A 14,217-nucleotide genomic window follows, 5' to 3' on the forward strand; every position below is an offset into this window, starting at 1 on the left:
CTCAAAGAAGGCAGCACTTTTGTCAGAGCCCCTGTGCAGGAAGATGCGTGACTTTCTTCCTCATGGACAGTCACAGGCCCTGGGGAAAGGTGTCTGCAGCGAGAAGTTGCCCCATGATGACATGGAGCTGTGGGAAGGCATTCCCTTCCCTGAGCTGGTCCTGGACAGGCTGAGCCTGTACCAGCCGGGGAAGGCAGCCTGGAAAGATCGAGGGTGCAGATGCCTTTCCCACAAGAAAAGGCAGGGCTGTGTCTTGGCTTGAGCCCTGCCATGGAGAGAAAAGGAGGCCCAGGCTGGATAAGCAGGGCCCCCCGTCAGAGCCGAAGGGCATGGGCAGCACTGCTGGGGTACAGGGAGACCCCAGTGAGATGGCACTGTGGCTGATCCCCTGCAGCAAAACTTTACCTACAAATCCTCAGGAAGCATCTGCCACCTCTCTGGCATAGCAAAACCTGCAGATGCCACTTGGCAAGTCTGCTGGCCCAGTCCCCTCTGTCGTTGCTCCTACCTTGGCAGAAGGCAGTGGTCCTGCTACGGGGCTGCACAGGGAGCAGCCAAGCAGAAGGAAATTCCCCCTCTCTCATGAAGAGTGGGAAGGGGCTCTCAGTGTCCGCTCTCTCCTACCTGAGGGAGGAAAGGGGCTGGAGAGAATTGTTGTAGGGGACCAGAGCTGCCGCTTCATGCCTCATCCCCCATGTCTGCCCTACAGGAGAATCTGAACAAGCTGATGACCAACCTGCGCTCCACTCAGCCCCACTTTGTCCGCTGCATCATCCCAAATGAGACAAAGACCCCAGGTATGCATGGACTGAGACTGCACCCTGGCAGTTCCCTTGGGTGACATCCACGGGTGGGAGCTGGCAGGGACTCTTGCACCCACCTTCTCCCCAGCCCTTTCCTTGCGGCAGTTTTGCTGCTGCTGAGACCTGGCCCATCTCAGTGTGGAAACCCCTGTGACCAGCGCCAGTCTCCTTTACTGGGGAGAATGAGTTTTGCCAGGCTTTCAGTTTGGCTGTGCATTGATGGTTGGGCTGCCTTGCACTCGTGTATAACAGCAGGCACGGATGCACAGGCCGACTTCCACCGTCTGGGGCCCAGGCTGCAACACTGGTGCTCAGCGCAGGTCTGCAGGGCAGGTTAACACCCATGTTCAAAACCATGGGCTGTTTCCAGAGTTCAGGCCCATGCTGCAGCTCCATTTCCCCTGTCCTCTTGGGCTGAGTGCTCTACCTTTTTCTCACCCTATAGGAGCCATGGATGCCTTCCTGGTACTGCACCAGCTGCGGTGTAACGGTGTCCTTGAAGGTATCCGCATCTGCCGTAAGGGATTCCCCAACAGGATCCTCTATGCAGACTTCAAGCAGCGGTAACTCCCTTTTCTTCCTTGCCCAGCAACCCCTACATGTTCTGAAGGGAGACAGACTTGCCCTGGCTCTGACCTGCTCCCCAGCTTGTGCAGGGCTGGTCTGAACCACCACAATATGCCCAGTGAGTGCACAGTTCGGGATAGCTCTGCTGCTGGATCTGTGGTGCCAGACATGGATAGTTTGGTGCCAGACATGATGAAACAGCAGGGCTGGTGAGGTTTGAGATACTGAATGCAAGGCTGGTGCAGGTGGATGGTGGCAAGGCTCAAGTCCTCCAATCTTGGCTCGGATTTCTCTCTGCCCTTGGGATTCTCCAGGCTGGCTCCATTCACCCTGCTTGGCCTGGGCCTTACCAGGCATGGTGAGGCCAGCGTCCTCCTCCGCCACAGTCTTCCTTGTGTTCAGGGACTAAGATCTGGCAGGGTTCCCTGGTGTCTGCTCTGCAGAAGTGCCCATACCTCACCCTGGAGCTCCTGGTTCATACATGGCTCCAACCTGTGCTGCAGCAACGTGCTTCCAAGGGGAACTGGCATGACTGGGGTACAGGGATGACGATGGAGCCATCAACTCTGTGCTGAGGTTCTTTTGCATATCCTCCCTCTGCATTGTCCCTGCAGCTACCGTATCCTGAATCCAGCAGCCATTCCAGATGACAAATTTGTGGACAGCAGAAAGGCCACAGAGAAGCTGCTGAGCTCCCTGGAGCTGGACCACTCGCAGTACAAGTTTGGTCATACCAAGGTGAGACCAGGCAGCTGGTCACAGGGAGAGAGACATTGCCCCTCCTGTCGGCAATCCCAGTTTGCTTTCCGTACTCTCTGCCTGGCCACAGCCCTGCTGAAGCCCTGTGCTCTGCAGGTTGAGTGTATCCCTCAAAGGGATTGAGGAGGGCAGAGGAAGAAACAGGTTGGGAAGAAACAGGTCTGAGCAGAAGGTCACTGCTGCCTGATCTCATACCACCCAACACAGCAGCTAGTCCCCGCTGGGGGGTGCGAGGGGATGTGTGCAGTGCAGGGAGATTTGATGCCCAGCCTCGCGTGGGTGCATCTCCGACCAGTGCAGAGCGGGGATTTGTGCCCATGCAGGGAGGGCACCTAAACCTGCAGTGTGTAGCCCTCACTGCTCCGTGTAACGCTGCTTAGGGCCACATGTCTGCCTGACAGGTCATGTTACCGCTGAGCCCTCTGTCTTCTCTGGTGTTGACTCTGTCCTCACTCTCTTGCCTGCAGGTATTTTTCAAGGCTGGTTTGCTGGGTTTGCTGGAGGAGATGCGAGATGAGCGTCTGGCCAAGATCCTGACCATGCTGCAGGCCAGAATCCGTGGGCACCTCATGCGCATTGAGTATCAGAAGATCATCAGCAGGAGGTAGAGTTGTGGGGGGAGGCAGAACTTTTCTCTCCTTGTTCTTTCTACATGTTTCAGTGGGTTTGACCTCTGGGGGTTGCCTATGGCTGGCAGTAGTTGGGTAAAGCCCTGTCGTGAGGGGATGGAGGCAGATCTGTAAGAACTCTGACATGGGCCTGGTAGGGAGGGTCAGTGTTTCTAGGTGTGGGGAACCTTTGGTTTGCTCTGGAAGATTCAGAGGGTTGTAGTGAGGGGACCTGGCACACAGACCGCACCACCCATCCCACTAGGGCCACTACAGCGTGCAGACAATGTGCCATTCATTCAACATACTGCCATTTGCCCTCCTGGTGGAGAACAGAGTCATGTCCAGGCCTGCAAAAGCCAGGTCTCTGCTGCAGTGAGGATGGGAGTTGGGGAATCAACACCCATGATGGTGCTGTGCTTGTATCCCTCCAGGGAAGCCCTCTATACCATTCAGTGGAACATCCGGGCCTTCAATGCTGTCAAGAACTGGTCCTGGATGAAGCTGTTCTTCAAGATCAAGCCTTTACTCAAGTCTGCTCAGACTGAGAAGGAAATGTCCAACCTGAAGGAGGAGTTCCAGAAGCTGAAGGAGGCTCTGGAGAAGTCCGAGGCTAAGAGAAAGGAGCTGGAAGAGAAGCAGGTGTCCATGATCCAGGAGAAGAACGACCTGGCTCTCCAGCTGCAGGCAGTGAGTGGTTCACCCTCTCTCTAGAAGTGTAAAGATAGTGCAGAGTCCATGGGTAGAAGAAGGAGCAGAGTGTGCTAGATCACGTGCTTCAGCCTCTCGTAGTTCTGAGACCCCCTCGTTGCCACTACCTGTTTGAATTGCAGTATTAGACTCGGTGCAAACCTGAAGCAATGTCACAGACCTGCCATCTCAGGGCTGTCACGGGGATTCATGCTCCCCTGGCTCTGGAAAGGGTCATCTCCTCACATTGGGGTGGGAGGGATAGGAGTGTTTGCTTGCCAAACTGTGGCTAATCTGTGCCATTTTTGTAGGAGGAAGTGTCAGTCCAGTGTTTCCTTCCTCTGGAAAATTTAGTTGCGGTTAGCTCTTTCACCCTGGTTAGTGTTAACTGTTGTCCCATGGCCCTTGAAAACGGGCAGTGGCTGGAGCTGTCTTTTTTGTACACCTGAGCACCTTGGCTTGCTCTGCCCTTTCTACAAGGAGACCTCCAGCTCTGGGCCAGGATAGCACATCTGAGAGCCTGCTGGTATGCTCTTGGGGCAGTGGATGAGCGCTGGCTCTCCTCTGCCTGCCCCAGGAGCAAGACAACCTGGCAGATGCAGAGGAACGCTGCGACCTGCTGATCAAGTCCAAGATCCAGCTGGAGGCCAAGGTGAAGGAGCTGACAGAGCGTCTGGAGGATGAGGAGGAGATGAACTCAGACCTCACCGCCAAGAGACGCAAGCTGGAAGATGAGTGTGCAGAGCTGAAGAAGGACATTGATGACCTAGAGATCACACTGGCCAAGGTGGAGAAGGAGAAGCATGCCACAGAGAACAAGGTAACTGACGCTCCCTGCAGAGTACAGCCTCATTGCCCAGGAGCCTCGGTTCTTGTGCGGCACGAAAGAGAAATGTCAGGGGCAAGGCTACTGGTGTGTGGGAGCTGGAGCAAGGCGGAGTGCAAAAAGGTGTGGGAGAGGGCAAGATCCTCTGGTGACCTGCCTCACTGCGCAGGAGCGGTATTGGCAAACGGTTCTGTGCAATGGCAAGTGATTTGGGGCATTAGCAAACCACCTGGTGGAGCCAGTCTGGCCAAGGGGAGTGGGGCTGTTAGCTGCTGTGGTGCTGAGCTGCTGTTGATCATGGACTCCTGCCTTTCATGGGTCAGGCTACTGTGTTAGCTTTGCTTCCCCTGTTTCTGAAGAGATGCACTTAATTTTTGACCCCACTGATCTAGGTTAAAAACCTGATTGAAGAGATGGCTGCTCTGGATGAGATCATTGCCAAGCTGACGAAAGAGAAGAAAGCACTACAAGAGGCCCATCAGCAGGCTCTGGATGACCTGCAGGCTGAGGAAGACAAGGTCAACACGCTGACTAAAGCCAAGGTCAAACTGGAGCAGCAGGTGGATGATGTGAGTCCATAGGCCAGTGGCACTGAAGTGAGAGAGGTTTGAGCCAACATCCAGGAAAGCCCAAAGGGTATCCCTGAACAGTATCTGGAGTGTGGGATCGTTATCAGATCCCCATTTATTATTGCCAATTGATGAATAACCCCATTGACAAACTGCCCCTGAATCAAGAGGTGGTCCAGAGTAGCCCATGGAGAGCAGTCCTGGGCTGTGGAAATGGGACTGGAGACCAACTAGGCAACCGCTGGGGATCTCGGGGATGGGTGAAGTTCCCACAGCAATGGACACAGGGAAGGTTGGGGCTACAGAGGGCCTTTTGCCTCCCTAGCCTGTCTCCTTTCATTCTCCAGCTGGAAAGCTCTCTTGAACAAGAAAAGAAAGTCCGCATGGATCTGGAAAGAGCAAAGAGGAAGCTTGAAGGAGACCTGAAGTTGACCCAAGAGTCTGTAATGGATCTGGAGAATGACAAACAGCAGCTGGAGGAGAAACTCAAAAAGTAAGTGTGTGATATGTGCCTGGGCTGTGTGCTTACTCTGCTGGGACTATGCCCACCTCTACATCAAGTGGATATGTGGCTCCTGCAAGTGCTAAGGGGCTGTGGCTTTGAGCACCGCTGGTGTGATCAGTCCAGACAAAATGAGGACTTGGTTTTCCTGGGTACTATGCAGAGGTGCTGAGGAGCTTGGAAGCTGCACTGACTAACAGATGAGGGTGTTATAGAGCTTCCTCTGCACATGGGGTTGGAGAGGAGATACTTGCCTGGTGGGATCCCAATGCAGAGCTGGGACATCAGCTACAAGTACAGACTTCATTGCTCATGTCCCATTCTCATTGGGGAACTGGACAGCAAGGCCTAGGGACCTCACAGGGAAAACCTCAGAGCCAGAGTCCGCTTTAAGCCTCCCTCAGAGCAGTCCATGCGCTGCTTCTTACCCCCACAGTCCCTTTCCTGTATTGGTTGGTTTGTTTGTCCTCTGGACCTGGGTGCAGGGAACAATCTTCCTATGTCTTCAGGAGCCAGAGGGACTTGGCAGGACAGCATCTGTCTGACCAAAGGCTCTGCCTTCTTTCCGTACAGGAAAGACTTTGAAATGAGTCAACTGAATTCAAGGATTGAAGATGGGCAAGTGACTGAGGCCCAGCTGCAGAAGAAGATCAAGGAGCTGCAGGTATGGTGGGAAGAACTGTTGTCATAGCCCAGGAATCATAAATTTCCGTTAGATGTCATGTGCTGAGTAATCTGCATGGGCCAGTCCTCTCACAAAATGTGGTGGACTGCAAATTAAAGACTGAACTGTTGAGGTGAACGCTAGCACCAGCATGAAGAACAGCTTCTAGGATGTAATCCTCTGTCCAGTCTAAAACCTTAAGTCTAGTGCTCAAACTCTGAAGATCCAAATCTAGTATGTTGGGCTTCTTCTGAGCAGAGACAGGCCCCCAGGTTCAGGCTGCTTGCATGGAGGCTTCCCACCAAGAGAGGCTGGTATCAGCCTGGATCCTGATGGCAGGGCGCAGAGGAGAGCAGAAGCTCTGCAAAACAGTCTACCATGGAGCACCAGATATGCAAGCCTCAGAGAGTCCCAAAACAGCCCAAGTATTTGTTCCAGGCTGGTGGTTTGTTGCTCTCCAGCACCAGAGGAGACACTTTGCTCCATTGCGGGAAGCAAAGGTGCCGGAGCTTCACCAAGTTGCTGCCTTATTCTGTCTCTGCCAGGCCCGCATTGAGGAGCTGGAGGAAGAGCTGGAGGCTGAGCGTGCTGCCAGAGCCAAGGTGGAGAAGCAGCGGGCAGAAGTGTCACGGGAGCTGGAGGAGCTGAGCGAGCGGCTGGAGGAGGCCGGTGGGGCGACGGCCACGCAGCTGGAGATGAACAAGAAGCGAGAAGCAGAGTTCCTGAAGCTGCGGCGGGACCTGGAGGAGGCAACCCTGCAGCACGAGTCCACGGCGGCTGCCCTGCGGAAGAAGCACGCAGACAGTGTGGCGGAGCTGAGCGAGCAGATTGACAACCTGCAGCGCGTCAAGCAGAAGCTGGAGAAGGAGAAGAGCGAGATGAAGATGGAGGTGGATGACTTAACATCCAACATTGAATATCTCACCAAGAATAAGGTGAGCACCGGTTCTGCATGGAGCTGGTTCAGCTCTTCTGTGAACATCAGTGCAACTGGTTGTAGTGCATTCAGCACAGCCATGTCCATGGGTTCTTGTCTTGGGTTGCTCTTTGCCATGGCAAAGTCCCTCTTTTTGACTAGGTATAGCTTGTCCCTGTGTCACTATGGCAGTGCTTGCAGGAGGCTTTTCTTGTCCTAGTCAAGGATGGAGGATCTGGGAAAACATTTCCTGGGAGAGTACTGCAGAGAGCCACTCTTCACTTAGCAGAGACACAAAAGCTCTGGCAGGCTCCTGCTTTGCCTTGTGTGCACATGGGATCAGCTGAGCCGGACAGCGAGGTCCCAGAGTGATGCAGTGTCCTGGTTTGAGGGACATAGAATCATAGAGTCGTCTAGGTTGGAAGGGACCTTGAAGATCATCAAGTCCAACCATCAACCTAACACTGCCAAAACCACTACTAAACCACGTCTGCCCATCTTTTAAATACCTCCGGGGATGGTGACTCCACCACGTCCCTGGGCAGCCTGTTCCAATGCTTGAGAACCCTTTCAGTGAAGAATTTTTTCCTAATATCCAATCTAAACCTCCCCTGGTGCAACTTGAGGCCTTTTCCTCTTGTCCTATCACCTGTTCCTTGGGAGAAGAGACCAACCCCCCGCGGCTACCCCCTCCTTTCAGGGTGTTGTGGAGAGCGAGAAGGTCTCCCCTCAGCCTCCTCTTCTCCAGGCTGAACACCCCCAGCTCCCTCAGCCGCTCCTCATGAGACTTGTGCTCCAGACCCCTCACCGGCTTTGTTGCCCTTGATGACATGCAGTCGCTGAGCCCCTCATGGGGTAACGGTGCTCTCTGGGCAGCGCTGGGTCTCACACGGGCTTTGCTTGGTGCCTGCAGGCCAATGCCGAGAAGCTGTGCCGCACCTATGAGGACCAGCTGAGCGAGGCCAAGTCCAAAGTGGACGAGTTGCAGCGACAACTGACTGACGTGAGCACGCAGCGGGGCAGGCTGCAGACCGAGAACGGTAGGTGGGGGTGGCAGCCGTGGTTCAGCCGGGCAGGCTGTCCTGCTTCTCCCACGGATAAAAATAAATTAGCAGGAGCTCCATTTGGAGTGGTGGGGAGTGGGATGTCTGTGTTGTGCCTCCGCTCAGGCCTTGCCGAGGTGCCGTATCGGAAGAGGACCTCTATGGTGATGCTAGTTGGGCTGGGGGATATGTTGTGATCTCGGGCATCAGGAGGGGTTCCTAGCTGTCGTACTTCGCCTTTAGCTGCTGGCGTGCACCTCTGCCCATGGGACCCAGCTTGCCTGGCTGGGAATACGGCTGGGACTGCTGGAGGTCTCCATGCAGCTGAAGGCCACAGGCTCTGGTGGGTGTGTGGGCTAATGCAGATTGCAGTATTTAGGCCCCGAAATAGTTGGTTTGGCTCTGTTTGAACACAGGGGAGCTGAGTCGGCTGCTGGAGGAGAAGGAGTCCTTCATCAACCAGTTGAGCCGTGGCAAGACCTCGTTCACACAGAACATTGAGGAACTGAAGAGGCAGCTGGAGGAAGAGACCAAGGTGAGGCTTGCAGGACATGGCTGACCTCTGAGTGACACAGATTTCGGAATAGGACGTGTCCCACTGTGGCAGTGGCCCAGATTCTTGGACTGGGGAGGTGGGACACATGAGCCCCAAGGGCAGCGCTTAGCCTGGGGAAAAGAGAAGTTCCTTCCTGCTGCCCCCAGTCCCAGCACCATGGCTGGTGTCCTGGAGCCTGGGGCCAGCGGCTCCTCTCATGAGCCCCCCCTTCCTCAGAGCAAGAATGCCCTGGCCCATGCCCTGCAAGCCTCTCGGCACGACTGTGACCTGCTGCGAGAGCAGTATGAGGAGGAGGTGGAGGCCAAGAGTGAGCTCCAGAGGAACTTATCCAAGGCCAATGCAGAAGTAGCCCAGTGGAGAACAAAATACGAGACAGATGCCATCCAGAGGACGGAGGAGCTGGAGGAAGCCAAGTGAGTCTCATGGCAGGAGTCTATTCCTTGCAGGTGGCAGGTTTCCATTGAAGGATGGGGCTTTCCCAAACCCCAGGGTGAGACTGCATCCTCCTGACCGGACCTGGGGCTGTTTGGGCAGGCTGTGGCCTCCTCTCCTTAGAGCAGTGGGGTGGGATGACGCTTGGGCTGGGAGCGCTCACCCCTTGCTGCCATTGGCAGGAAGAAGCTGGCCATCCGGCTGCAGGAGGCGGAGGAGGCAGTGGAGGCTGCCCACGCCAAGTGCTCCTCGCTGGAAAAGACCAAGCACCGGCTGCAGACAGAGATCGAGGACCTCTCGGTGGACCTGGAGCGTGCCAACTCAGCCTGCGCTGCCCTGGACAAGAAGCAGCGGAACTTTGACAGGATCCTGGCGGAGTGGAAGCAGAAGTATGAGGAGACCCAGGCTGAGCTGGAGGCATCACAGAAGGAGTCACGCAGCCTGAGCACGGAGCTCTTCAAGCTCAAGAATGCCTATGAAGAGTCCCTGGACAACCTAGAGACCCTCAAGAGGGAGAACAAGAACCTTCAGGGTAGGTCTGGGCTCAGGCTCTCCCCTCAGACTCTGTTGGCTCCCCAGGGCCCTGCTCTCACAGGCAGACCATGGCTCCCCTGTTCTTAGCTGTGTGGTGGGACGGGGGTCCCTTGTAGGCAGGGAGCAGACCTTGCTGCTCAGCCAAGCCTGGCCCATTTCCTCCTTGGAGGGATGCAGCAGCCCCACCAGGGACAGCATGTGTCCTACCCTCCTGCCTGGGACACTCCAGGCCAACGGGCAGTGTCACCCGGTTCTTGTTTGCAAATGGTGCGCGTTTTGCCACTGGAAGTGCCATGGCTGTGGCATGACACTGGCTTGGGGGTGTTGCTCTTGGACAGCCAGGTCTCCATGGGTCCCTACGCCTCTCCCATGCCCTCTCCTTCACCCAGACTGCGGGGGAGCACAGCAGGGGCCAGCAATGAGGGCTGGTGCCTCTTGCCCGAGCACAACCTTGTCTGCCCTCCAAGGGGCCGGGAGGACACGGGCCAAGCTTGGGCAAGGGGATGGGGAAGCCATCTGCATGGGGCTGGCTCTGCAAACCCTGTCCTGACCAAATGCCCTTCTGTCCCTGCCAGAGGAAATTGCTGATCTGACTGACCAGATCAGTCTGAGCGGCAAAACCATCCATGAGCTGGAGAAGCTGAAGAAAGCCCTGGAGAGTGAGAAGAGCGATATCCAGGCAGCTCTGGAGGAGGCTGAGGTGGGTCCATGTTTCCCACTGGTGCTTGCACATGCCCACTGCCCTCGAGAGCCCCCATCCCACCCCGCAGAGCTAGTCAGACAGTGCTGGAGCAGTGACCCACACCGTGCTGGCAGGGTGACAGTCCTGAGCTGGGCTGCAACCCCTGGTCCATGTTCGTGGGGTTTGTGCAACCCCAACAGGGGCCTGGGGTGGCTCCACCTGCCCTGCTCCCCATAGCTCTGGGCTGGGGGGCAAGGCCAGGCTGGGCTGGGTGGCTAGAGAGATTTCCCCCTCCTGGAGCCACCTTCTCATGACTGCCACTGTCTCTAGGGAGCTCTGGAGCATGAGGAGAGCAAGACGCTGCGCATCCAGCTGGAGCTGAACCAGATCAAGGCTGATGTGGACAGGAAGCTGGCGGAGAAGGACGAGGAATTTGAGAACCTGAGGTGTGTGCTGAGAGGGGATAGGCTGGGCCATTGCTGTGGGGGCCGAGCTGGCACCATGGCCCTGTCAGGGCTGCCCCAGAGTGGGTGTCCCCGGGGGGACAGGGCTGATGCATCGTCCCTCCCGCAGGCGCAACCACCAGCGCGCCATGGACTCCATGCAGGCCACGCTGGATGCAGAGGCCCGGGCCAAGAATGAGGCTGTGCGTCTGAGGAAGAAGATGGAGGGAGACCTGAATGAGATGGAGATCCAGCTGAGCCACGCCAACCGCCAGGCTGCCGAGTTCCAGAAACTGGGCCGCCAGCTCCAGGCCCAGATCAAGGTTGGGTGGCCGTGGGTGGACAGGCTCGGTGCTGTCCCTGCTGCCAGCCCTGGCTCCCTCCTGTCCCCACTGACCCCACACTGTCCGGCAGGACCTGCAAATTGAGTTGGATGATACTCAACGCCACAACGACGACCTGAAGGAGCAGGCAGCCGCCCTGGAACGCCGCAACAACCTGCTGCTGGCGGAGGTGGAGGAGCTGCGGGCAGCGCTGGAGCAGGCAGAGAGGAGCAGGAAGCTGGCGGAGCAGGAGCTGCTGGAGGCCACCGAGAGGGTCAACCTGCTCCACTCCCAGGTGAGGAACCACCAAATCCCGGGTCTCTACTGGCACTGGAGCAGCAGGACACTGGTGGCCATGGTGAATGGCCAGTCCCTGTGGCACTGCTCTGCTCTGTCTGCAGAACACGGGCCTGATCAACCAAAAGAAGAAGCTGGAGACTGACATCTCACAGCTGAGCAGCGAGGTGGAGGACGCAGTGCAGGAGTGCCGTAATGCTGAGGAGAAGGCGAAGAAGGCTATCACAGATGTAAGAGTGCAGTGGGGGTGGTGCCATATGGTTCGGCAAGGATGCCCAGCACCCTGTGGGGATGGTGGGCAGCAGGAGAGAAGAGGTTCTCAGAGCTTCTCTGGCAGGGCTGCCTGGCCACGTGGTGATGCCTCTTGTGCTCTTGGTCTTTCAGGCTGCCATGATGGCAGAGGAGCTGAAGAAGGAGCAAGACACGAGCGCACACCTGGAGCGGATGAAGAAGAACATGGAGCAGACCATCAAGGACCTGCAGATGCGCCTGGACGAAGCAGAGCAGATTGCTCTGAAGGGGGGCAAGAAGCAGATCCAGAAGCTGGAGGCCAGGGTGAGGTGGCAGGGGCAGGTCCCTGGCTGTTCTGTGCAGGAGCGGGCTCCTTGCACTGCCCCAGCCCCTGTGGCACCAGAGTCTGTAGGGCACTGGTACTGCCCCATCCCTCTGGGGCCAGGCTGGGCCACAGGGGGACTGTGGGCAGTGAGGGGCAGTCCCTGGGGACCTGCAAGACCTCCATGTCTTTGCTTGGTGTGGCTCAGCCTTGGCTGTGGCTACTCTGATCTGGGGAAAAGTGATTTGACCTCGGCTGGGGCTGGGGCTGGTGCTAAGGAGGAGAGTGCTGAGCTGGCCTCTATCCACCCGCAGGTGCGGGAGCTGGAGGGAGAGCTGGATTCGGAGCAGAAGAAGATGGCTGAAGCCCAGAAGGGCATTCGCAAGTACGAGCGGCGGATCAAGGAGCTGAGCTACCAGGTACGGCAGCACCGGGCACAGCTCCAGCCCAGCAGGACTTGGCCCCGCTCTCCCTGTGCTCAGAGCCTTGTGTTACCCAACACCCCAGCCCAGCACAGCCCTGGCTCGCTCTGGGGGCTGTGCTGGGACCAACAGGGGCAGGATGAGCTTCTCCCTGGCCCAGCATCCACCACCTGCTCTGTGTCCCTGTCTTGCCCCTTTGCTGGCACCTCCTAAGCTAGGTGCTGGGCGACTGGGGGTGGGTTGGTGGGGCTGGGTTGGTGCTCTGTGTATAAGGGGTCCTGGACCCACTGGGACTCCCTGATAAAGGTACTGGGGCAGCCGGAGCTGGAGGGGTCTGCTGGGGTCCTGCTAATGGGGCTGGGGCTCTTGCAGGCTGAGGAAGACCGGAAGAACCTGACACGGATGCAGGACCTGATTGACAAGCTGCAGAGCAAGGTCAAGAGCTACAAACGGCAGTTTGAGGAGGCGGTAAGTGCCTGTCCCCGTGCAGATCTCCTCTGAGGGTGGAAGACAACGCTGTCCTTTCCGGGGGCGGCCTGGGATGGCCACAAGGACCACGAGTTGGCACGGGGAGCTCGGAGCCTGGTGGCCCGTCTGCGCCCCACGCACCCACCTCTCCCCTCACCCCACGCAGGAGCAGCAGGCCAACTCCAACCTGGTGAAGTACCGCAAGGTGCAGCACGAGCTGGACGACGCCGAGGAGCGCGCCGACATCGCCGAGACGCAGGTCAACAAGCTGCGCGCCCGCACCAGGGAGGCCATCACCTCCAAGGTAAGCCCACCCAGCCCCGCAGCCAGCGCAGCAGCCGCGCAGCCCACGGCCTCATCCTGCCCAACGCCCCCGTGGCTGCCACGGGTGGCAGAGTCCTCCCTGCCCCCAGGCCCAGGATCTCACCAAAGCCCTTTTGGGGACTTTTTTTTTTTTTTGCCAGCACGAGTAGAGAAGCCCGGCTCCTGCCCTGTCCTGGCCCCAGCTCCCTGCTGGACCTTGGAGGCAAATGGCTGCAACAGCCACTGCCAGCTTTGCACCAGACGAATAAATGTAGATGTTCCAGGACTTGCTCTGTTGTGTCTGTCGGAGGGTAACGAGGGATCTGGGCTCTGCTGCTGGAGATGTGGGGGGGCAAGCCGGGGTCTTTGGGGCCATCTTTCACAGCCAGGAGAAGCACAGCCTTTCCCCGGCCCTGCTCTAGTGCCCTGGCTTGCTCCAGGCCTTCGGTGGGTTTTGGAGTAAGAGCCCTTTCCTCATTCCTTCCCACCAATTCAGCCCCCTCTCAGCCACTGAGGGGTGAGGCTGGAGGACACAACAGCCCTCACCGACGCCGTTACTCCTGGGGCCAGCATAAAAATCCCTCCCTGCAGTCCTGCAGGGCCGAGGGAGGGTTGTTAGAGCTTTGGCAAAGAAAGACATCTCCACTCATTTCTTTAAAATAGATTTCTTTAATAGTTTCCATTTAATACGTTTATTTGCAGTTAGTAAATTGGCATTAATCTGGGCAGCACGAACCTCAGCAATCCACGGGGATAGTGCCAGACTTCCAGAAGTATCGGTTAATGACAGGGGTGTCCCCCCCCCAGCCTCCACCAAAGCCTGTGAGTCCCCCGGCACCACGCAGGACCCTTCCTCCCCGTGCTCTCCATGAACAAGACAAAACAAGGACGAAGGACAGAGCTGTCTGGTCCCTCTCAAAATGAGATTCTGGAGGCATCTGGCACAGGCAGATGGAGCCCCCACTTAAAAACGTGCCCGCGACGCTCCCTGCGCGCTCATCCCGCCGCAGGCAGAGCCTTACACATGGAGACCAGCGCGCTCCCTTGTCGGAGTTTCTTTCTTGCGCCCTCCTCCGCAGCCAGAGCCAACTCGGCCAAAGCGAAGCCGAGCTGCCTGGAGCAGGCGAGGACCCAAAGGTTACCGTGGTCCCAGGCCGGGGAGGAGGGATCCCCCAGCCAGAAGGGAGGCTGGCGCCATCGCAGCTCAGCCCCCCGGCCAGCGGCAGCTTGGCCCCTAAGTGTACAATACGTAAATAG

At 57.3% G+C, this 14,217-nt stretch overlaps 1 protein-coding gene across 2 annotated transcripts in view; it reads left to right on the forward strand.

Moving 5' to 3' along the window:
• Positions 1–13,246, forward strand: part of MYH7B (myosin heavy chain 7B) — a 28,235-nt gene extending 14,989 nt beyond the window's left edge. For both annotated transcript variants that reach the window (XM_054218021.1, XM_054218022.1), the window contains 24 exons: positions 710–797; positions 1,249–1,366; positions 1,985–2,108; positions 2,597–2,733; positions 3,172–3,427; positions 4,005–4,247; positions 4,646–4,822; positions 5,170–5,315; positions 5,898–5,988; positions 6,534–6,923; positions 7,818–7,944; positions 8,364–8,482; positions 8,720–8,916; positions 9,118–9,467; positions 10,045–10,169; positions 10,482–10,597; positions 10,725–10,917; positions 11,009–11,212; positions 11,319–11,444; positions 11,599–11,769; positions 12,082–12,186; positions 12,562–12,657; positions 12,824–12,961; positions 13,122–13,246. In XM_054218021.1, coding sequence (XP_054073996.1) covers positions 710–797; positions 1,249–1,366; positions 1,985–2,108; positions 2,597–2,733; positions 3,172–3,427; positions 4,005–4,247; positions 4,646–4,822; positions 5,170–5,315; positions 5,898–5,988; positions 6,534–6,923; positions 7,818–7,944; positions 8,364–8,482; positions 8,720–8,916; positions 9,118–9,467; positions 10,045–10,169; positions 10,482–10,597; positions 10,725–10,917; positions 11,009–11,212; positions 11,319–11,444; positions 11,599–11,769; positions 12,082–12,186; positions 12,562–12,657; positions 12,824–12,961; positions 13,122–13,130 — 3,846 coding nt within the window. In that variant the 3' untranslated portion in view covers positions 13,131–13,246. The remainder of the gene's footprint in view (positions 1–709; positions 798–1,248; positions 1,367–1,984; positions 2,109–2,596; positions 2,734–3,171; positions 3,428–4,004; positions 4,248–4,645; positions 4,823–5,169; positions 5,316–5,897; positions 5,989–6,533; positions 6,924–7,817; positions 7,945–8,363; positions 8,483–8,719; positions 8,917–9,117; positions 9,468–10,044; positions 10,170–10,481; positions 10,598–10,724; positions 10,918–11,008; positions 11,213–11,318; positions 11,445–11,598; positions 11,770–12,081; positions 12,187–12,561; positions 12,658–12,823; positions 12,962–13,121) is intronic.
• The last annotated feature ends 971 nt before the right edge of the window (positions 13,247–14,217 follow it).

This window comes from Rissa tridactyla, chromosome 12 (assembly GCF_028500815.1).
Source record: "Rissa tridactyla isolate bRisTri1 chromosome 12, bRisTri1.patW.cur.20221130, whole genome shotgun sequence".
Classification (NCBI taxonomy): domain Eukaryota; kingdom Metazoa; phylum Chordata; class Aves; order Charadriiformes; family Laridae; genus Rissa; species Rissa tridactyla.